The sequence below is a fragment of the Pelophylax lessonae genome (assembly GCF_965119305.1).
Source record: "Pelophylax lessonae genome assembly, chromosome: 10".
NCBI classification, from domain to species: domain Eukaryota; kingdom Metazoa; phylum Chordata; class Amphibia; order Anura; family Ranidae; genus Pelophylax; species Pelophylax lessonae.
This window is the reverse complement of record NC_138777.1, coordinates 45,280,227-45,304,521: the sequence shown is the minus strand read 5'-3', so window position 1 is coordinate 45,304,521 and position 24,295 is coordinate 45,280,227. Positions and strand designations below refer to the sequence as shown.

The 24,295-nt window shown below is 44.9% G+C and overlaps 1 protein-coding gene across 1 annotated transcript in view; it reads right to left on the bottom strand.

Annotated features, from left to right (window-relative positions):
- The window catches only part of F2 (coagulation factor II, thrombin), a 65,442-nt gene extending 50,621 nt beyond the window's left edge, over positions 1-14,821 (bottom strand). The window contains exons 1-2 of the mRNA XM_082271120.1: positions 14,638-14,821; positions 7,570-7,730 (exon numbers count right to left, since the gene is read on the bottom strand). Coding sequence (XP_082127246.1) covers positions 7,570-7,730; positions 14,638-14,737 — 261 coding nt within the window. The 5' untranslated portion in view covers positions 14,738-14,821. The remainder of the gene's footprint in view (positions 1-7,569; positions 7,731-14,637) is intronic.
- Between the last annotated feature and the right edge of the window lie 9,474 nt (positions 14,822-24,295).

Genomic DNA, 24,295 nt, shown 5'->3' with positions numbered 1-24,295 from the left:
TGTTGGCCGACAAAATTCATGTGCAGTCTTTTGCAGTTTTCAGCCGTCAGGACAGCACCGGACAAAAGACAGCCGATCGTTCGGCCGACATTCGGTACGTGTGTACGGGGCTTAAGTTTACATATAAAGGACTGACCACAGTAACCAGGAAGACTGCAGTGAAGAATTATTATTTTATTTTTTACAGGTATTTATAAAGCACTGGCAATATACTCAATGTATTTACATCAGTCCCTGTCCTCAAGCAGCTTACAATCTAAAATCTCTATCTCATATGCATACATACACATATTAAGATCAATTTACCTTTTTAGGAAGGTGAAATAACATCGGAATAACAGGGAAAACATGCAAACTCTATGCAGGTAGTTTATTGGTTGGGATTCAAACCAATGACCTCGGTACTGCAAGGCATAACTGTGCTAACCACTAAACCACTGTGCTACCAAATATCACAATCTAACTGGTTGCTTTAAAGAAATACACCTTCCCATTTTCTAGGTTTCAAACCCAAGTCCTAAGGTTTTATTCAAAGTTGTTCATTAACCACTTCTGGACCGGAAGATTTTCCCCCTTAATGACCAGGCCATATTTTGCAATTCGGCACTGCATTATTTTAACGGACAATTGCGCAGTCATGCGATGCTGTACCCAAATAAAATTGATGTCCTTTTTTTTCCCACAAACAGAGCTTTCTTTTGGTGGTATTTGATCACCTGTGTGATTTTTATTTTTTGCGCTATAAACAAAAAAAGTGCAACAATTCTGAAAAAAAAAAAAAAACAATATTTTTCACTTTCTGCTATATGACATTCTCAAAAAAAAAAATTTGAAAAATCAAAATTTTTTAACATTTTAGGCCAATTTGTTTTCTGCTACATATTTTTGATAAAACAAAAGTCATCGCGTCTACTAACTACGGGTAAGAGTTATGTAATTTTTATTGTTTTTTTTTTTTTTACTAGTAATGGCGGCGATCTGCGATTTTTTATACTGCGACATTGCAGCGGACAGATCGGACCCCTAACTAACATTTTTGACACTTTTTGGGGTATTAGTGAGATTACTACAGTGATCAGTGCTAAAAATATGCCCTGTTACTGTAATAATGACACTGGCAGGGAAGGGGTTAACTCTGTGGGTGATCAAGGGGTTAAATGTGAGCCTAGGGGAGTGATTCTAACTGTGGGGGGGGGCGTGGCTTGTGAAATGATCATAGAGACCTGTGATCCTATATAGAAGGATCACAGGAGCTCTGTGATCATTCCAGAGAGAAGAACGGTCAGCTGTGTTTACAACAGCTGACCATTCTTCTTTCTCAGCGTGGAACGATCACGGGTGTTAGGCGGCAATTGGAGACGCCTGCCCTGTGCATCGGGGTCCCCGCAACCGAATGGGGGCAGCGGGAGCGCGCTGCCGGCGGCATGCATTCAGCCCCTAGCTGCAGGCGCGCAACTGATGCAAACTTACGGCGGTTTGCGCAGGACAGCCAGCCTGCCCCAGTATAATTACGACGGGCGGTCCTAAAGTGGGTAAGGATGAGTTATAATGTATACACTTATACTGATATACAGTCCTCAATTCATTGAAATTAACTTTATTTTGTTTTGTGGGGATGGGTTAGAGCCCCTGTGATGTTCATATTTGCCGCCTATGGGCCTTCCCCCTCTTATTTATCCTGGTGATCATTGTCACCAAGGCAGAATTCAAAATGTTGTCTCTGTAACAGGATTCCAGGGCAAATCTTCCAATGGGAAAACCTGTTCTGGCAGCAGCTCTCAAAGGAGGGATTTTCTTTACTTTTCAGAGATCTTTTAACTTCCTGTTGGGTCTTTAATACTAACTAGAGTTGAAAGGAATTCTGAGCAAAATGATTCATACATTTAAAAAAAAAAACTGTATCAGGGTTTTAATAAATTCCTACTCTATCCAAGACCTAAAACATTTTGGCTTGAGTACAGCTTTAACTTCCATGGGGACATAGGCGTCCGCAGGGGGTGTGCCAGGTGTGCCTGGGCACACCCTAATCACTCTATGTGGCGCCGACTCCACCTATTGCCTGTGCTTCCCCCCGTGTTGCCCCTCCCCCTTGTAGTGCTGCTGGCTTCCTTCCTCTTCTCTCCTCTCCCCTCGGCTGTTGCGGGGGATGTTTCAGTATGGAGAGCAGGGTAAAGGGCTAGTTATTATGTAATATACTGGCCCCTTCCTTTTCTAAATGAACACAATGAAAGCACTCACTCGCTGTGTTCATTCACAAACTGAAGCAGAGGAAACGCAGTTTATTATGCTTCAGTGTTTTTAAGCTTTGGAGTGCACACCCTAATGCAAAAGGCTGCGCACACCTATGCATGGGGAGACTTAAGGCCTATGTGGCCCTAAAGACATTTTCTGCAGTAAGGAATGATAATATAGGTGCTGCCACAGAATTTATTTGGTACCTGAATGGGTACCAGGCACCTTTTCTTTTAATCTTCAGTCTGTCTTGGCATATTTCTTGTTCCCAATCATGCTTGCTTTGAACCCTGCCTAGAAACAAACTAATCTTGCCTGCTGCCTGCCTGGACCTTTTCCTGGAAAGGAGAATAGAGAAATGGGGGGAAGCGCCTCTTGAGTGCGGTATACAAATTATTGACAAAAAAATTATAATAGTGACTCACATCTAGGTACTCATTAGCGTGTGTGGCGTGGTGTTTTAGTCCGGAGGCTGGGAGTCTGCTCTGTTCTGGTGCGGTCTGGCAATCCGGGAGAGGTCTGGAGGTTTTCTCTGACGACTTCCGGGTCGACTCGATGATAGAAATGTGTGTGGCTTGAGCAGCGGCCGGCAGCGTCTGACGTCACATGCAATGAGGGCAGTGTGGGCGATCCGGGCTTCACTACGCGTTTCGGAGCATGCGCCAAATGCCAGATTCTTGACACTTGAAAAAGGAGTGCGCATGCCCGAATCTGGCATTTGGCGCATGGAAAGGAACCTACCTGATTGCTGCCATTCTGTCTTCTCATTGCAGCCACTCTGTTCTATCCACTCATGCAGTGATCCTGAAGGCTGCGGCCATGACCTGGTAACATCTTGCAGTAAAGAAGCCCAGTGGGCATTAGGGTTACCAGCCCATCACCCCCTGCTCTGGTGAAGACTAATGTGCCAATTAAACTCTGTGTCTCAGATAAGCTTGAATCACCTGCCAGGGGGCAAAGCTCCTAACAGAAGGTGAATCTACCCAAAGGAGACACAGACAAACCTAACAGCGGTTCTAATCCTTCCCTACTCTGTGCAAAACCAAAAAAAAGTTTGGCTATACATTAGGGCTGCATGATTAATCGTATAAAAATCGCGATCTCGATTTAACCTCCTTTACGATCTTAATCCAGCATTTCCAAGATTCAATGCAAAGCCGTTGTCTGCTCAGAGCTGTCAAAAAAATAAAAACAAATAGCAGCTGGCAATTATTTATCAACCTTGCTCAGCGCTGAGAGATAAATAGAAACATTGTATCATTTGGTTCTTTTAGATCAGAGAGATCAACTTCTGTCTGTAAATGAGGGCAGCTTAACCACTAAAAGCGGTAGTATACTCCGCTTTTTAACTTTTACCTACAGGTAAGACTATAATAAGGCTTACATGTAGGTAAAAATAATATTCACCCTGCATGCAGCCGCTGACACCAGCGGCGCATGCGCTCTGAAGGTCCCACGGACCTTCAGAGCTCCTTTGCCGGCTCCTTGCCAGAAAGTGAACTGCATGCGTGGGAGTGACATCATCGCAGCTCCGGCCAATCACAGCACCGGAGCCGCCGAACCGGAAGAGATGCCGAAGTGAACATGACAGCTCCCTTAGCGGTGTCCGGACGACCGTGTGGGGGCTTCGTTCTAAGCTAAGTATTTCATAATGTGCTAGTATGCAATGCATACTAGCACATTATGCCATTGTCTTGCAGTTTTTTTTTTTTTTTTTACTCAGGGGATACTACCGCTTTAAAGACTGAGCCATTTTCTGACACTTGTTGCTTACAAGGTAAAATCTGTTTATTTTTGCTAGAAAATTTCTTAGAACCCCCAAACAATATATAAATTCATTTTAGCAAGGACCCTAGAGAAAATAATGGCGATAGTTGCAATATTTTATGTCACACTGTATTTGCGCAGCAATCTTTCAAATGCAATTTTTGGGAAAAAAATACACTTCAAAGAATTTTATATAAAATGAAACAGTAAAGTTAGCTTAAAGAGGAAGTAAAGTCTTCTGTTTTCCTTTTTTTTTTTATTTCCTGCAAAGTTATACTTAACATACTACCACATCATGTGACACTTACCTGCAAACGAAGCCCGCGTTGTCCCTGCTGCCAGCCTCATCCATCTTTGCTCGTCTTCCTTCCGGGTCTGCGGACTCCAGCTGTATAACTGGCCAAAGCCACGTGACCGTCGCGACGTCAGCAAGCGCATGTGCGCGGGTGTCGCTGGTCACGGCACAGGGCTTTGAAGAAATGCAACGGACGGCTGTTTCTTCAGAGCGCATGCGCCGATGACGTCATCAGCTGCATGCAATGTAAATATCTCCTAAACGGTACATGTTTACGAGATATTTACAGTACCTATAGGTAAGCCTTATTATAGGCTTACCTATAGGTACAAGTTATAAAGGTGGGTTTACAACCACTTTAACCACTTGCCGACCGCCGCACGACTATTTACTGCGGCGGTCAGCCCCTCACAGGCAAAGCGACGTAGGACTACGTCGCTTGCCTGTGAGGGTCTAGGGAGCGAGCGCGCGCCCCCGGAGGCGCGCTCCCGCTCGCTCATGGATCCCCCCCACGCGTGTGCCCTGTGGACCCGATGTCCGCCGGGCACTCGCGATTGTCCGTTACAGCGGGAGAAAGGTTATTATAGGCTTACCTATAGGTACAAGTTATAAAGGTGGGTTTACAACCACTTTAACCACTTGCCGACCGCCGCACGACTATTTACTGCGGCGGTCAGCCCCTCACAGGCAAAGCGACGTAGGACTACGTCGCTTGCCTGTGAGGGTCTAGGGAGCGAGCGCGCGCCCCCGGAGGCGCGCTCCCGCTCGCTCATGGATCCCCCCCACGCGTGTGCCCTGTGGACCCGATGTCCGCCGGGCACTCGCGATTGTCCGTTACAGCGGGAGAAAGGCAGGCGGCTAATGTAAACAAAGCCGCCTGTCATTCTCCCCTGTGTAAGAATGGAGATCATACGGTTCTGCTATGTAGGACCATTGATCTCTGTTCTTACACATCAAGCCACATCCAATCACAGTTAGAATCACGCCCCTAGGGACACACTTAACCCCTCCCTCTCAAATAAAGTTAACCCCTTCCCTGCCAGTGTAATTTTTACAGTAACAGTGCATATGTATAGCACTGATTACTGTAGTAATGTCACTGGTAACCCCAAAAGTGTCAAAAATGTCAGTCAAGGGTCCGATCTGTCCGCCACAATGTCGCAGTCCCGCAAAAAAAATTGCAGATCGCCGCCATTACTCATTAAAAAAAAAACAACAAAAATGACAAAAATCTTTCCCGTAGTTAGTAAATGCAATAACTTTTGCGCAAACCAATCAAAATACGCTTTTTGTGATTTTTTTTACCAAACATATGTAGTATAAAACAAATTGGCCTAAAATGTTAAAAAATTTAGATTTTTACGTTTTCTTTTTTGGGAATTTCATGTAAAAAATTTGAAAAATATTGTTATTTTTGCAAAATTGACGCTCTTTTTTTGTTTATAGCGCATGATCAAAAAATCGCACAGGTGATCAAATACCACTAAAAGAAAGCTCTGTTTGTGGGAAAAAAAGGACGTCAAATTCGTTTAGGTACAGCGTCACACGACCGCGCAATTGTCCGTTAAATTTACGCAGTGCCGAATCACAAAATAGGCCCTGGTCAGGAAGGGGGTAAAATCTTCCGGGGCTTAAGTGGTTAATTTTTTTGTATGATGATGTTATGCCAAGAATGATAATCTTAATTCTAAGCAAAAAAATTGTGATTTTCATTTTATGCAGAATCGTGCAGCTCTACTATGCATACACTTTATCGTTTTTACAAACACAAAGGGTGCACACAGAATATGGTAATAATTATTAATATGGTAATAATAATATGGTATAACCAATCAACTTCAGCTTGTTCTAATAAGCTTTGAAAAAAAAAAAAACTAGAAGATGATTAGCTACAATGCACAGCTGCAGCAGTTTAGTAAATCTCCCCCAAAGGGTAATGGGGGATGCAACAGAACAAAAACAAATTCCAGAACACCAATGCCACACTCATAAAATGTATGTCTAAGTAAATGGATAATGAGCCAACTTGCAGTATAGTGCTTACTGTCTCTTAATTCCTGAATGCCTCTTAGACTTGGGTTTTGAAGATCTGCCATAGGTATGTTTGTCCTTTTAACCGTCTCTAAATTGAAGAACTGTTCAACAATACAATGCAGACTATTTAACCACTTCCGCCCCGCCTAACGCAGATTTACTGCGGCACTCTGCCGCTTACAGGCAAAGCGGCGTAGACCTATGTTGCTCGCCCACGAGACTGTAGGGGGCGAGCGTGCGCCGCCTCCCACCCCCACTCGTTCCCTGGGGAGCCAGGGCGTGTGACCGGTGGCTCCGATGGCCGCCGGCCACTCGCAATCTCCCGCAGGAGAGGGAGAAAGACAGACGGCAGATGTAAACACAGCCGTCTGTCATTCACCCTGAAGTGATCACAGAGGCTATGCGATCCTGCTATGTAGGATCGCATGTCTCTGTGGTTACTTCACTAGCCACACCGCCTGACAGTTAGAATAACGCCCCTAGGGACACACTTAACCCCTTGATCACCAATAAAGTTAACCCCTTCCCTGCCAGTGTCATTTTTACAGTAACAGTGCAAATTTATAGCACTGATTACTGTAGTAATGTCACTGGTACCCCCAAAAGTGTCAAAAATGTCAGTCAGGGTTCCTATCTGTCCGCAGCAATGTTGCAGTCTCGCAAAAAAAAAAATCGCAGATCGCCGCCATCACTAGTTAAAAAAAAAACAATAAAAATGACATAAATCTTTCCCGTCGTTAGTAAACGCAATAACTTTTGCGCAAACCAATCAAAATACGCTTATTGCGATTTTTTTTTACCAAAAATATGTAGCAGAAAACAAATTGGCCTAAAATGTTAAAAAATTTTGATTTTTACATTTTTTCAAAATTGTCGCTCTTTTTTTGTTTATAGCACAAAAAATAAAAATCACACAGGTGATCAAATAGCACCAAAATAAAGCTCTGATTGTGAGAAAAAAAGGATGTCAATTTAATTCGGGTACAGAGTCGCACGACAGCGCAATTGTCCGTTAAATTCACGCAGTGCTGAATTGCAAAATAGGGCCTGGTCATTGAGCAGCCAAATCCTCCGGGGCTAAAGTGGACAATGAGGACCATAAGATTAACGTCATCAATATAAAAATAAAAATTTCATTCTTGGACCCATCAGCGCAATGTCTTGGGCCACCCCTGGTGCAGTGATAGCAATTATAATGACTGTAAAGATTTGCATTCTAAAGCTGTCCAGATAGATCTTACAGTGGCGTCATCCGATTCTTTGATCTCTCTGGCTTCCTCGTAGTTGCACAACTCTTCCACACACTCCCTTTCCATGTTTCCTGGCTTCACCTCCTCCCATAATGAATTAGCTCTTCTTGAGCGTGAAAGGACAGCTGAGGCTGCTTGGTTGCTGAGGAACACTAAGAAGACACAATTGGAAGGTGTTAATGGGAAATATGAGTGATTTGTATACATTTCCTTTACATTTATTTTGGTCATGGCAAAAATATATATATATATATTTTTTTTTTTTTTTTTTATTTGGCAAATATTGCATATGCGTATTTTTATATTCAGTCAGCATATGATGCTATTTGCTTATTTTCTCACGATTTCCAGGCTTGTTTACAGAGCTCACTAGCTAAAGCTGAAAGTTATACACAAAAATAAAGTGAGTGAAAGCAGTGACTGGTCAGTTCTTTCTGAAAGGTAAAAACTCCTTCTGAGCTTGATTCTTAGAAAACACATTTATGAATGCAGCTGCACACGAAATGTCACACCATGCGGGATGTGTGCAAAGAATTTGCAGTTCCTATTCTAATTCTTGCAGCTGAATGAGTTTGCGAGAGCCGTGCCACTTCCTGTTTTGCAAATGTCTTTAACCAATCTGTGAATGTCAGCCTTTTTGCGCACATTTGTAGCAAGTGTTATGAACTAGATTGGGATAAAAATATCACACCCTATCTGTCCAAAAAGTAGGAAATTATATGGACCATTTCTTAAATAGGTGCAATTATCTGAAATATATAATAATTATCTGGAAGAAAAAAAAACCCGGAGGAGAACCCAGCGATAGGACCGGTCAACGTGAGGTCCTTCATTTACTGTGCTAAGCAGAGGGAACTCTGTGCCATATTGCAGGCTCTACACCAGGCCTACATTTTACGAATGGGCAATAAAATGAGACCATGGTGTGAAGTAAACACTATAGTATATAGCAGCACTGGCACCAATGATCTTTTTAGTTGTCTGTAAGAGGAGTATTCTTCCCAATGAGCACAAATGTAAGGAGCATTCTTCAAAATGACCACCAATGTAAGGAGCATTCTTCCCAATGACCACCAATGTAAGGAGGATTCTTCCAACTGATCACAAATGTAAGGAGCATTCTTCCCAATGACCACCAATGTAAGAAGCATTCTTCCCAATGACCACCAATGTAAGAAGCATTCTTCCCAATGACCACCAATGTAAGGAGCATTCTTCCCAATGACCAACAATGTAAGGAGCATTCTTCCCAATGACCACCAATGTAAGGAGCATTCTTCCCAATGACCAACAATGTAAGGAGCATTCTTCCCAATGACCACCAATGTAAGGAGCATTCTTCCCAATGACCACCAATGTAAGGAGCATTCTTCCCAATGGCCACCAATGTAAGGAGCATTCTTCCCAATGACCACCAATGTAAGGAGGATTCTTCCCAATGACCACCAATGTAAGGAGGATTCTTCCAACTGATCACAAATGTGAAGAGCATTCTTTCCAATGACCACCACACTAAGGCTTTATGTACACTAGCAGCTCCTGGCACCTCCTAAACTTGAGTTTAGGAGCTTTGAGCGTTTTTTTTTTTTTTTTTTAGCCAAAGTTCTTAAACTCAACTCCATAAAAGCCTATGTGTCCTTGTACACATAGGCTTTTAGCAAAGTTTAGGAGCTGCCACGTTTAGGGGAGGTTAAACCCCCTCTCCTGAATGTGGAAGAATCGTGTTCAGGATAGGAACATTTTGAACACCACCCTGGTAAAGTGTAAAAATGTGTTTTGCGTTTTTGACACATTTTGAATTTTTCCACTGCCGTGGTCAGGGTAGACTAGTATATAGGCAGTCTGTTATACTGTGAGCTGTAGATATAGTGATTATTAGCAATTTAGCAATTTAAAACCCGCGCTACGTGAAAATAATAACCAAATATGTGAATGAGTGATGCAGCTGCTGTTCACGAAGTGAAAAAACTAGCTAACAAAAACACAGCGCTTGCAAATTAAATGTTTGAAAAGTACATAAATACTTGAAATACATATAATAAGGTGCAAAAAGGCAAAAGTCTAATGATATTATGCAAAATAATGCAAAAAAATGCTATTCCGTGCAATGCTTAAATAAATTGCCAATAGTGCTAAATAGTCCAATATATTGTGCAATATAATTAAAGAATTGCTGGTGATATTGCAGATAAGTGCTGAAGTGCTCCAACGTGCCAAGGTGTCTCAATCCCCTTCTGGGACCCTACTCACCAGAACTGTTGGACCCCTTTGGGGGTCAAAAGAAGCTTATCACCAAAAAGGAAATTCCCTCCAGGATGGCTGCCTGTTGTGACCTTTTATATATTTTTGTTAGCTATACTGATTATTAGGAAGGGTCCCCCAAGCCCATATAGTTATTTCAAGAGTTCCTCCATGGTAAAAACATTGAGAAAGTCTGCCTTAAGTGGGGTACACACTAGTAGAAAATCTGCCGAAAATTCTCGTCCGAGGTAAAATCGTACGATTTTCGGCTAGTGTGTACACAACTTTCAGCAGCCGATGCTGACATTTTCAACGAGAAAAAACGGAGAGACAAACACATAAAATAAATTTTTATCGTCCGTCCCCAGATGACCAATTTTCGTTTAATGTGTATGTAGTACGTCTGTGAAAAATCGGATACGAAAGACCGCGCATGATCTGAAGTTGCTGACAACCCGGAAGTCTGGGAACAAATGTCCCAAAAAAAATAAATAAATCGGATGAGAAATTTAGTGAACATTTATGCACTGTCAACTAAAAACAGTAATGAACGCAGAGCTAGAGAGAGAAAATCGGAGGATATTTCGTCCGATTTCCGTCAAGTGTGTACGGGCCTTTAGGCTAGTTTTCAACTGCATGTGATATCGTATATCACATTTCTGGTTTTTGGATTACAAACATTCTAAACATCCAGATTAGAGAGGATTAAGGTCCATTTTTTACTAAATTGTAGGATGCCGCTGCTTCTGGGGCTGGCAGCAGCAGCAAGGGTGTTGATCGCTGAATTACACCACAGGCCTCTATTACACAATGTACAAACAAAAACCTTGTTTTTTGTGTACATTGTGATGTGTGGTAGACTCTGTACTGTATGGAAGGAGACAGAAAATTCCAGCAAAACAAATCTATGGAACAAATTCTGGAAATCAGGACCCAGACCCAAACCCATGCAGGGTGACACACACCTACCAACAAGTATGTCATACAGGGGTCTGTGGTGTCAATGTGTTCACACTAAAGCTTGCCATACACATGCACAGATTCCTCCATCCGTTCTAGACAGTGAGGATGGGCTAATCCATCTCTGCAGCCCAGCCAGTTGTCAAAATACCCAAAAAGTGCTTGTAGCTGTTTGGATGCAGGTGCTGCTTGAATGACAATTTTCCATCTGGCACCTTTCATTTTTCAAATGAGAAATGTTGGGCGGTAGTTGGGGAAGGAGCGAGTTTTTGCCTGTTCATCGGGAAATTAACTCCTTGCATAGCCAGCTTATGACCAGGAGTTGTTTACTGATATCCACCAATCAGAATCAGACTTCTCAAGCCAGATCTGAATCTTAAAGCGGAGTTCCGGCCACAGAATCGTTTTTTTTTATCAATACCTCCCAAACTGTCACCCCCCCCCCTTCATACATCAACTAATCCTGTTTTTTACAGTATAATAATCGATTGGCAATTAGAAAATCTTGCTTTATAAAATGTGTCCTGAGCGCCGCCATCTTTGTCCGGGTTCCCCTGAAGCCGCTGTGTGTTAAAATGCCCTGCTTCCTGGTTCGAGATGGAGAGGGGCTGGTGAATGCAGCGCGAAATCTCGCGCATGCCCAGTACTATGCGATCGGCATAGTATAGGGATGCCTATCATCGCGTTATTTCCTGTTTGCAAATAACGCGATGAGAGGATCGGCTGGCCGCCTACATCACTGCCCATTGCATCCTGGGAGTGATGAGTAAGAGCTCCCAGGACGCATTGCGGGACAGGAAGTGACGGCGCGGGCCGCGGCCACAGAGGGAGGAAGTGGAAGGAAAGGTGAGTATATTTTCTACAATAATAAGGTAAGTAAAAAAAAAAAAAAATCGTAACTACCTATTTGTTTTTCAGGCAACAAATAGCAAGCGGATGGCCCCAAAATTGATTAGGTAGATTTTGTGGCCAGAACTCCGCTTTAAGATGGCCATCCACGTTTAGAATTTGCCTCAAACGTTCGCAGAAAAATCATTCTTCAGGACATTTTTTCATGCCCTCATTAAGGCAACTCATTTTATAATCCCTAAAATTTTAAAAATGCCTTACAATTGTGTCCAGACCTGCTATTTGATTGAAATCCCAGCCATATTATACAGGTTTCATTGCAATATGCATTATTTTTTCCCAGGCCAAAACCCCATTCACAGTTAAAATTTTGTTAGTTTAAGAAATATTTCCATCCTGCGCCTTTGATTATTTTTGTCACTTTGGTAGACAATGAACATTACCTTCACTTAACTAACCATTAAAAAATCGAACGATTGTTCCAAAAATGACATTTTGTGAACAAAATTCTAAAGGTTTATGGCTAGAATAAATGATGAAATTAATTAATTAATGATGGATGGCTGGTAGAAGTATCTCCTATTCTTATCAAGATTCAGAATCATAGACCCACCGACACTCCTCTTCTGCCACTGTTTAGAAAATCATACCCATTAGGGCTTATGGCTCCACTAACAGAAAACAACCCCCCCCTCCCCCCCAAAAAAAGAATACTGGTGTATACTGGTCAACCTATAGACTCTGACCGGTAAAGGAACAATGTTTATCTAGAACAGGGGTGTCTAACTCAATTTAATCGCGGGCCGCATCAGCATTATGGTTGCCCTCAAATGGCCAGTTATATCTGTAGGATTAGATGTCCAGAGCACCCCACGCCCCCTTACACGATATGTCAAGAACCCCCCCCCCCCCCACCATCAGAAGTCAAGAGTCACCCACCCTTCCTTACATCACAATGCACTCCCTTACCTTGTGCTGTTGCCCGGAAAAAGATGAGGGTGGATCTGGGAAGAAGTGCAGGGTCTGGAGAACCAGAGGAGGGCTGGAGTAGGCTTCCAGGAGTTCTGCCCTCCTCTCTGCTGCAAATTGCTGAGAAATAGGGGGGGGGGGCTTTCTGCAGCTGCACAGAGGAGTGCAGGATCTGGCAAAGGAGTTCTGTCCTCCCTGCTGCCGGCTATAGAGACAAGGTGGGGACAGAGACAAGGGGGGTGCCGCAGCTTCAGGAGAGGTGCGAGGGCCACATGAAATGGCCTGGGGGGCCGCATTCGGCCCGCGGGCCTTGTGTTTGACACATGTGATCTAGAAGATGACCTAGCAAAGCTCAAAATTCTTATATAAAATATCTATATTTGACAAAGAAATCATTTTTTGCAAATAACAATGATCTTCAAATTTTTGCTTAAATTTTCTAACCTGCAATGTAAAGAAGCTTTGAACTTACCACTATGAATGACTACATTAGTCTTTGCTCAATCCTAAATCAAACAGGACCTTCCTTTAACTCGAAAAATGTGTCACCATTATTTGGTATTGTAATGTTTGAAGCACCAGAACTTTCCAGGAGATGTGAAAAGCCTGAACATTATGTGACTTACAACCAGCGTTTCGAAAAACAAAAAGAAAGACTTGATTCCTACAGCCACACATTCAAGGTGGATGGGGGAATGTTCCCCACTGTGACCTTGTATCCTGACAGTGGGGAGGACTTCCCTGCCATCAGAATTCACAGATTAGATGCAGAGCTAATCGAACAGATTTTTTCCCAACAAGGCGAGTGAACAGAAGTCGATCAGTAGATCGACTTCTGTTCAACCACAATGAACAGTCAGACATGGAACGAAATTTGTCCAGTTGAACCAGATGAATTTTTTTTATAAATTCTTTTAGGCTCCGTTCACATGTTAGCGTATGGATCGCGGGCAGAACCGCCGCGATTCCGCCCGCGATCCGGAGATTATTGCAAATCGCGGGACGCCTGTGCGTTGCCCGTTGATTTGCAATAGCTCCCCAAACGCTGAGCGATGTTGCCGCGATTTCCGCCCTGCCAAATCGCGGTAACATCGCGCAAAAAAAAAATCGCGGGACGCATTACGCCCAAAAAAGTACAAGAGCTTCTTTGGAGCGTATTGCGTCCCGCAATTTTTTTTGCGCGATGTTACCGGGATTTGGCAGGCGGAAATCATGGCAACATCGCTCAGCGTTTGGGGGGCTATTGCAAATCAACGGGCAACGCACAGGCGTCCCACGATTTGCAATAATCTCCGGATCGCGGGCGGATTTGCGGCGGTTCTGCCCGCGATCCATACGCTAACATGTGAACGGAGCCTTATTGAAGAAAACATAAAAGGCATGTAACAACTCAAACAGAGAAGTACAGTGAACGATAGCGAGAGAAATTGAATACACAGTCAATATGCCAATACAAAAATATATAAGCTATCATGCTGACAAGAGACTGGAACGAGCACATGGATATCGTAAGGTAATTTACTACAAAGAAGCAAACCCCTGAGACCAGATGAATTTTGATCCATGTTTGTATGGTCAGTTTTAACAGAAACTAGAGATATAAAGAAATGCTACCAGTTTAGCTAAAAGCACATTACCCAGCTTGCTTCTCTGACAATAGAACCCTATTCACACCTGAGCGCTTTGATGTGCGTTTCTCAAAACACTTCAATGCTCAGCACCGAGATTCCTATGATATACAACAGTACCCATTCACTTCTAAGTATCATGTCACTTGGCATGATCGAAGCATGAAAAAGTACACGAGTTTCTTTGGGGGTTACATGTCACAAAATAGCACGTTTTGCGAAATTTCTTGTTTCTCCTGCACCCAGTAACTCGTTTTCCATCAGCTAAAACAAAAATGCCCAAGCCTGAAAACTCCCTTTTGGGAGACGATGGTTGACATCAAAGCCTGACAGACAAATCCCATTCCCTTGCATTGCTCTACAAACAGAGAGGCGATAAGATGTTTCAATACAACCCAAGCAGTGTCCTTACCATTGTGTCCCAGAGCTGGAGGTAACAGAAAGGCCAAGGCAATCCCCCATATTATCACTGTTCTGTGTGGCATGGTGGGGGGAAATTCAGTGCGATGCATCCCCACAATCACCACTTCCCTAAAAGATGTAGTAGATCAGCCAGGTCAGAAAAACACAAACCTTCCTTTGGCCTTTCTCCCTCCCCCGCCATCCAGCCAGTGGGGTCAGGACCGGTTACACATTGACCAGCAAACATTGAGGCCACTACATTACTGGGATTAACTGCATACACCAAGCACCAGTCCAGACCCTCTCATCTCACATCCAATTTGCATCTATTACCCCTACTGTAGAGTGTCATCTATTGTTCAGAAGTTGGCTAGACAATCACTTTCCAGCCTGATGTGACTTGGGGGCCCTCATTAACCACTTAAGCCCCGGGAAGATTTTACCCCCTTCCTGACCAGGGCTTTTTTTGCGATTCGGAACTGCGTGACTTTAATAGACAATTGCGTGGTCGTGCGATGCTGTACCTAAACGGATTTGATGTCCTCTTTTTTTACCACAAACAGAGCTTTCTTTTGGTGGTATTTGATCACCTGTGCGATTTTTACTTTTTGCGCTATAAACAAAAAAAGAGAGACAATTTCGAAAAAATAACAATATTTTTCAAATTTTTTTATATGAAATTCCCCCCCCCCAAAAAATGTAAAAATCAAAACTTTTTAACATTTTAGGCCAATTTGTTTTCTGCTACAAATGTTTGGTAAAACAAAAATCGCATTTTAATTGGTTTGCGCAAAAGTTATTGCGTTTACTAACTAAGGGAAAGATTTCTGTCATTTTTCATTTCATTTCTGTCATTACTGCGACATTGCGGCGGACCGATCGGGCCCTTGACTGACATTTTTGACACTTTTGGGGTTACCAGTGACATTACTGCAGTAATCAGTTCTATACATATGCACTGTTACTGCAAAACGACACTGGCAGGGAAGGGGTTAACTTTATTGGAGAAGGAGGGGTTAAGTGTGTCCCTAGGGGCGTTCTTTTTACTGTGATTGGACATGGCTACTAGTGTAGGAAAAGTGATCAACAGTCCTACATAGTAGAACCGTATGATCACCATTCCTACACAGGGGAGAATGACAGGTGGCTTGTTTACATCAGCAGCCTGCCTTTCTCCCTTCACGGAGGACGATTGCGAGTGACCAGCGGACATCGGGTCCGCCGGTCACACGCACTGACTTCCCAGGGAACGAGCCGGGGCGGGCACGTGCCTCCGCGGGCGCGCGCTTGCCCGCTATTGGCTCACAAGGAAGTGACAGGCTAGTGACGTATATATACGTCACTTTGCCTGGCCGGGGCTGACCGCCGCCGTATATAGTCGTGCGGCGGTCGGCAACCGGTTAAGAGGCTAAATTCCCTGTGGCCTGATATTGTGAAAAAAAAAGGAATATTTTTGAGAAAAGGTTTTACATTTTCCTATGTTACAAAGACAGGCAAGTATGAAATTGGATCATTCTACATAGCAGTTTTGAAGCAATTTAGCTTGTATATATCAGCACTTATATATAAGTAGACTCTAACCAAATAACATTTGGTTTGTAAAATCACAGTATATCATAGACCAGGGGTCTTCAAACTATGGCCCTCCAGTTGTTCAGGAACTACAATTCCCATCATGCCTAGTGATGTCTGTGAATGTCAGAGTTTTTCAATGCCTCATGGGATGTGTAGTCCTGCAACAGCTGGAGGGCCGTAGTTTGAGGATCCTGGTCATAGACAATTGCTTTAAAAAAAAAATAGTTTTTGCCTTTTTTTTTAAATCATTTGTTGCATCTCAGTGCTGCTGATTTTCTGCCACCTCTTTGCAGTCTCTTCCAGTCTATATACATGCCAGCGCTGGCTGCATGGCATCTCACATGGCGGGTTTGCTGATAGTGGCAAGAATGGATCAAAACAGAAAAATCAACACAAAGGACAAAATTGATAGTGAGTGGAATGTGCCCCTTGTGTTGATGCCTTTTTTTAGGTATAATACTCCTCTATACATGTCCACCTCCTTCATCCATGTACTACAGATTTTATTATTGAAAAGCGATCTGTGAATGGAGGGGGCAGAACTATCAATCATCTGCCCATCCACCATTCATAGATTGTGTTTCATTCACAGAAGCTGTAGTACGGCTTCTGTGAATGGAGCAGCTGGGCAGTAGGGTGGGCATAGTTGGTCTTTCCTAATGAGAGCCTTGTGACAGCCCCTTCGTTTCTATTAACTTTGCCTGTTCTCAATTTGAGTATCTGCTGAGATTAATCAATTCCCCTCATGCATGAGAGTGACGTCATCTTGACCTGGCCAATCAAGACGGCCATAGATTGGAACCTGGAAAAAGTCTGGCTGAAGATGTCAGTGGCAGTCAGGGAGCTCTTGATGAACACTGCATCGCTGGAGTGGAGGCAAGTATAGTATAGCTTTAAAATAGTTGGGTACTACATAGCAACCAGTAGACAATGTTCAACATAGCACACAGGGTACAGTGTTCAGGACGACACCTAAAAAAGAGTATACAGTGCAGCATTTGGAAGTTTGTAACTAACTGCATAGCTTATAGAATGCATGGGTGCCATCACTGCCATGGTGCTATGGACAATGCTAGAAAAAAGGCCCAATATTGGTGGTCAGTGGGAGTAAAAAAATGCCTGGGCAGTGATGACACCCTTACCATCCCCTACATTCCATTCCCAATTTTTGTGTAAATTGGAGAAAGTATTGGTGGTCAGTGAGATATACTGTAAGTACCTTTCTCCCTTCTCAGGCATTGGCTGTAAGTACTCCGAAAACTAAAAGAGATGCTGAGCACCCTGCTTCTGCGCTCAGAACTGGGTCTTCAGGCTGCCTCTAACACGGAACTCCACTTGGCATCCACTATGGCTAAGCTTTGCTGCCCTCAACGACCAGGGACGGTCAACCAAACACTGCAAATAAAGACAGAAAAAGGGGCGCACCAGCCTAGCGCATTATCCTCGGCGGGCTTTTTAATAACATAAATTTTAAAATCAGCTACTCACAAACATGCGTGATATTCCAGCATTTCAATTCCATAGAGCAGTCTCTTTACAAATGTCCAATGTCTCGTGGAGACGGAGGGCTGACGTGTTTCGAGGCCGTGCCTCTTCCTCAGAGCCTCAGGCCTCGAAACGCGTCAGCCCTCCGTCTCCACGAGACATTGGACTTTTGTAAAGAGACTGCTCTATGGAATTGAAATGCTGGAATATCACGCATGTTTGTGAGTAGCTGATTTTAAAATTTGTGTTATTAAAAAGCCCGCCGAGGATAATGCGCTAGGCTGGTGCGCCCTTTTTTTTGTGTTTATTTGCATTGGCTGTAAGTGGGAGATCCACCCTCTCATTCTCCCAAGCTATTTCTTTACGACTTTTAAAACTTCTCTTGGACTCTTACCGTAGTACAGGAAGACTGGCTGACACATTTTGAGGGTTCTGCCTGGTCTTTCTGCACTATGGAAGTTCTTCAAACTTGACCTAAGGGAGACTGCTCGCATCTGCTTTTGCTGTGATAGGCCCATGTACATCGATTGGCTGTGAGTACAAACACTGACGTTTTTATTTTGGTAATGCGCTAGGTCAGTGTGCACTTCTCTTGCTATTATTTTACAGTTCTAAGGATACCTTTTCTCCTGGGGAGGGCAAAAAGGCCATTGGCGATGTACTATACATCCCCAGGCCTAGCACTCGAGCGCAGGAGGATTACATTGCTTATCAAGGGAAGCCTTGAACTAAGAGGCCAAGTCCAACCCCTGAAAAACAACCCTACACCATAACCCCCCCCCCTACCAAATGATTTGGACCAGTGCACAAAGCAAGGTTCATAAAGACATAGATGAGTGAGTTTGGGGTGGAGGAACTTGACTTGCCTGCACAGAGTCCTGACCTCAACCCGATAGAACACCTTTGGAATGAGTTACAGCGGAGACTGCGAGCCAGGCCCTTGCATCCAGCATCACTGCCTGACCTCACAAATGTGTTTCTGGAAGACTGATCAAACATTCCCATAGACACACTCCTAAACCTTGTGGACAGCCTTCCCAGAAGAGTTGAAGTTGTTCTAGCTGCAAAGGGTGGGCCAACTCAATACTGAGCCCTAAGGACTAAGACTGGGATGCCATTAAAGTTCATGTGTGTGTAAAGGCAGGTGTTCCAATACTTTTGACAATATAGTGTATATTCATTGTGTGCAAAGCTGTGATTATGTGAATATTTTTGGGGTGGGGATCCATAGCTTTCATTGGGTTTTTAAAGGGGTCCGTGACTCAAAAAAGGTTAAGAAACACTGCTTCTAATTGAAACCCAGATAACAATATAAGGCCCCTTGCAAACTGGGCATTTAGACTGGTGCATGGGGCTCTGGCATTTAGCTGTGGGCTGAGGGCACAAGTGTCAAACTTTAAGAGAGTTTGAAAACTTCTGCAGTTGGATGGGGCACCTAGCAGTCGGAACGTTTAGGGTAATATGCACCCAGGTACTTCTTGCGTTCCGGGCATTCATTCCTAGTTGCATACTACCTTAAGTGTTCAATACCGCTAGTTGCTCTTTTTGACAAGTTGCTGGCAGTGGGGCTGGATGGGAACCCGGTGCTCTTTAACAGCAGCTAAACGCCAGAGCACCATGCACTGGTGCAAAACATCCAGTGCTCACAGGGCCTAAACCAGACAGCGGTACTAATCCTCCCTTACTCTATACTAGGGATCGACCGATTATAGGCAATGCCGATATATCGGGAGCCGATATGCACTTTCCCCGATATATGGGAATTGGCCCCTGAGGTTACCGATATTGCCAATATTTCCGGAAAGTGCTGTACTGGAGTGATGCCTGCAGCTAGAGGCATCACCCCGGTACCGGCGTCCATAGCTGACGGTCGACTGTCTTGTAATGACAACCGATGCGGCTGAGAAGCCGCGCGGCTGTCATTACAAGGAGCAGGAGGGGACGTCCCCCCCCCTCCCGCCGCCTTCCGCGGCTCGCCAGGGCATCCTACCTGCACAGCCGCCGAAGAGAAGACCCAATCAAAGCTACATTCGGCTCTGATCGGGTCTCCATGTGAAAAACCCGGAAGTGATGTCATGACATCACTTCCGGGTACTTGGCGGCAAATTCAAAAAAATGTGAGCTTTCATAACAGCCAAACTTGGCCTTTTGAATGCTTTTAAGTGCAGAGAAGGGGTTTGGGGTCTTTTAGACCCCCAGATCCCTCACCCAGAGTACCTGCGAAAAATAAAAAATTATTTTTTTTTACTTCTTGCCGACCGCCGCACGACTATTTACGGCGGCGGTCAGCCCCTCACAGGCAAAGTGACGTAGGGGTACGTCACTAGCCTGTAAAGCTTTAGGGGGCGAGCGTGCGCCGCCAGAGGTGCGCTCCCGCTCCCGCCCCCGCTCGCTCCCTAACCGGTCACTCGCGATCGTCCGTTACAGAGGGAGAAAGGCAGGCGGCTAATGTAAACAAAGCCGCCTGTCATTATCCCTGTGTAAGTGCAGAGATCATACGGTCCTGCTATGTAGGATCGTATATCTCTGTAGTTACACAAACAGCCACATCCCATAACAGTTAGAAGCACGCCCCTAGGGACACACTTAACCCCTCCTTCTCCAATAAAGTTAACCCCTTGCCTGCCAGTGTCATTTTTACAGTAACAGTGTATATGTATAGCACTGATTACTGTAATAATGTCACTGGTATCCCCAAAAGTGTCAACAATTTCAGTCAAGGGTCCGATCTGTCCGCCGCAATGTCGCAGTCCCGCAAAAAAAAAAAAGATTGCAGATCGCCGCCATTACTCGTTAAAAAAAATCTTTCCCTTAGTTAGTAAACGCAATAACTTTTGCGCAAACCAATCAAAATATGCTTATTGCGATTTTTTTTACCAAACATATGTAGTAGAAAACAAATTGGCCTAAAATGTTAAAAAATTTTGATTTTTACATTTGTTTGGGGGGGAATTTCATATAAAAAAATGTGAAAAATATTGCTTTCCTGACAGACTCCATGGCAGCATACGTTCGGGTAGGCTCCGCCTCCTCTCCTACCTCATAGGACCCCACTCCCATAAATCTTTGCTCCCTTTCAGCATCAGTGTTCTTTTTTCGTCCTCCTCATACATATAGTTTTATGTTCCTACTTTCTTCGGTCCTATATGAAAAACGGTGGCAGATTGAGTCATGGAGTCTCCGATAAGCCCTGGCTCTTAGCGGGGTATGGAGGGGGCAATGGAAGAGACCCTTAGCAGGAGCTCTGTGGTCTGGCCGAGAGAGCCTTGCTGCTGCGGGTGGCCCTTTTTTTGCCCGAAGATTTGAGCTGGTGCTGCGTCTCCTGGACTCGATTATGCCGTCGGCAGGGTGGTAAGCCCTGATATGGGACCAAGTTTCTTATCCTTTTTTATTTATTGTGTCTGTTGTACTGCCAAAATTCATGTCTATATTTCCTTCCTGTAGTATACAGTAGTGCCATTATTATAGGGTCTAGTTAGTCACCTGTTAACATACCGGTTTCTTCTTTTGTCGGTTCCGCTTCTCACGGCCATGGCCGCGATCATGTCCGCCGCTTCCGGGTTGTCCGGCGCCTCTGCGCATGCGCAGTGTGCTCCGGATAGGTCTTTTCGTCGCGCATGTGCAGACGCGATGTCTGACGTCGCGCGCGCATGCGCAGTACCTCGGAATCACCTCGGGGCGGCATATTTAAACAGGGTTTTTGACCAGGGCTGGTGGGAAGGTCGGCAGATCGATAGCCTCCCCCAGTCTCTGGTATACTTTAGCGAGGTAAGATTCTTCCTTTTCTGGGGTCTTTTTGTATGACACTGGGACTGATAGTCTTCTGTCCTCCCTCCAGCTAGCTTCAGTACAAAGTCTGCTTATACTATGGATACCTCATCGCCGCCCCCTAGTGGCCAGCCAGCTCTTTCAAGGTATGTGCTGGATCCTGTAGCTAGACTGATCTGAGTGTCTTTTTAGTGTCTCTTATACTCTGCTATATGTGTCTGTCTCCAGCTCTTTTAGGCCTGATCAACAGCCACGTGCACGCAGCGAAGACAGACATACAAAATCGCAGCACCGGCGCTCCTCATCCAAATCTAAACGCAGCTCCCCCCATAGTAGGGGACGCGATGGCCACTCTTCCACACATTATGGCCAAGTGGAACGCCAGCAGGGGAAAAAATGCTGGGGATGTCGCACTGTGATACCGGAAGGTTCCTCCCTATGTAAAACCTGTTATGCCCAAGCTACGGGCGAAAGAGAAAAATCAGACCAACATATTGAGGAGGTGGTGCGTAGGGTTCTCAAGGACTCTCTCGCTGATTTTCACAAGACAAATGCTCCTGCAGGGCCGTCCCACTCCCCTGATAGAGATCTTTTGCTTCAGGATCCGTTTGAGTCTTCCCAGCCCAGCCATCCTTCTATTCTCCCGTCAGATTCCGAATCCGATTCAGATGACTCCGGTTCTGGATTTGAGTTCAGCCTCGTTTCCCCGTTAGTGAAGGCGGTTAGAGAGGCCCTTGACTGGGAAGATCCTGCTGTTTCTTTGCCTAAGCAGAAGAAATATTTCAAGCAGCTGTGTAAGGAGAGGTTAAACTTTCCATTTTTAGGAGAGCTGGGAGACATAATCTCTGAGGAGTGGAACAAGGTGGAGAGGAAAAATTCCATGACCACAAAAATGACAAAGATGTATCCTTTTAAACAGGAAGAGGTGAAGTATCTGGAGTCTTCCCCCAGTGTGGATGCCGCAGTGATGCGTCTTGCGAAGCATGTCACCCTTCCAATGGAAGATACAGCATCTTTTAGGGATCCTTTGGATAGAAGGATTGATGCTGACCTTAAACGGGCATATCTTTCAGCCGGTATGGCCTGTAAGCCAGCTTTGGCCTCGGCTACAATTTCCAAAGCAATGGAAGTTTGGATCAACGCCCTTGAAGATACTCTTGGAGGAGTTTCGGAAGAAGCTCTTCGGAGCTCCCCGATTCAGGAGCTGAAGATGGCTGCGGGCTTCTTGGGGGAGGCGTCTCTGGACACCATTCGCCTCTTGGCCCGAGTTATGCTGTCCTCTGTTACGGCAAAACGTGCCCTTTGGCTTCGTCCTTGGGTAGCCGATGCTGCCTCCAAACAGGCTTGGTGCCGAATTCCCTTTGAGGGTTCTTCCCTCTTTGGGAATAAGTTGGATGCAGCCATAACTCGGGCCACGGGTGGAAAATCTGGGTTCCTCCCTCAGGATAAACGCCCAGGCGCTCAGAAGCGTTCCTTTCCAAGAAGACAGAATACTAATCGTTCGAGGGAAGCGCGCAGCTACAGACCAGGAAAATCTTATGGTAGAAGCTGGAAGTCAAGACAAACCTCCTTTCAGAAAAATTCCAAAGGCTCTTCGTCCGGTGACCGGGAGGCCACTAAATCCTTTTGAGGTTGGGCCCGTCCAGTCTGTTCCGGTAGGGGCCAGGTTGCTCCAATTTCGGGACGTCTGGGCGGCCTCGATCCAGGATCCCTGGGTTTTAAATATTGTGTCCCAAGGGCACTCTTGGACGTTCGACAACGTCCCCAAACCCAGGTTCGTTGCAACTTCCCTCCCTCCTGCAGCAGAAAAGAAGAAGGTTCTTCTCAGTTATGTGGATACCCTACTGGATCAGCGAGCTGTCGTACCAGTTCCCGAAGCGGAAAGAGGTCAGGGAGTCTATTCACCTCTCTTCCTCGTCCAGAAAAAGAATGGCACATGGCGCCCGGTAATAGATCTTACATATCTCAACAGATCTATCCATCGGGAGAGATTCAAAATGGAATCTCTGGTCACAATACAACACTCGGTCCTTCCAGGGGATTGGTTGGCATCAATAGACCTAAAGGATGCGTATTTCCACGTTCCTGTGGCAAGAGAATACCATCAGTTCCTCAGGTTTGCTGTCAATCATGTCCACATGCAATTTACATGTCTTCCCTTCGGGCTCTCGACTTCGCCTCGCACCTTCTCCAAGACGCTATTGGCAATTGTGGCCCTCATCAGAACCAGAGGTATCAGGTTACATCACTACCTGGACGATCTTCTTCTTCTGTCCCAGGACAGGTCCCAGCTACTGATACATCTGGAGCAGGTGATCCTTACTCTTCGAGAGTTCGGTTGGATTCTCAATTTGGAGAAGAGCCATCTGGTACCCACGCAGTCCCTGGTATTTCTCGGAGCACTGTTCAACACGTTGAATTGCACCATATCTCTACCAGAGGAGAAAATCCCAGTAGTCCAGAGCAGGGTGGCTTTCGCTCTTGCTGCCTCCCATCTCACTGCCCGTCAGTGTCTAAAGGTGGTAGGGACTCTAGTAGCTACCTCGCCCATGGTGAAGTGGGCTCTGTGGAAGTTGAGACCTTTCCAGAAAGGGTTTCTACATCAATGGACGACAGAGAACTTATCACAAGTCATTTATCTAACACCATTCATGAAGGGGTGCCTTCCATGGTGGTTACGCCGTGCGAATCTAACCAACTGCCACTCAATTGCTCCAATTTCCTGGGTGACGATAACCCTGATGCCAGCAGTACCGGTTGGGGAGCCCATTGCCTGGCGGAAGTGGCACAAGGCAGGTGGAATTTCTCCAGTCACGGAGTGGTATCCAACATCCTAGAGT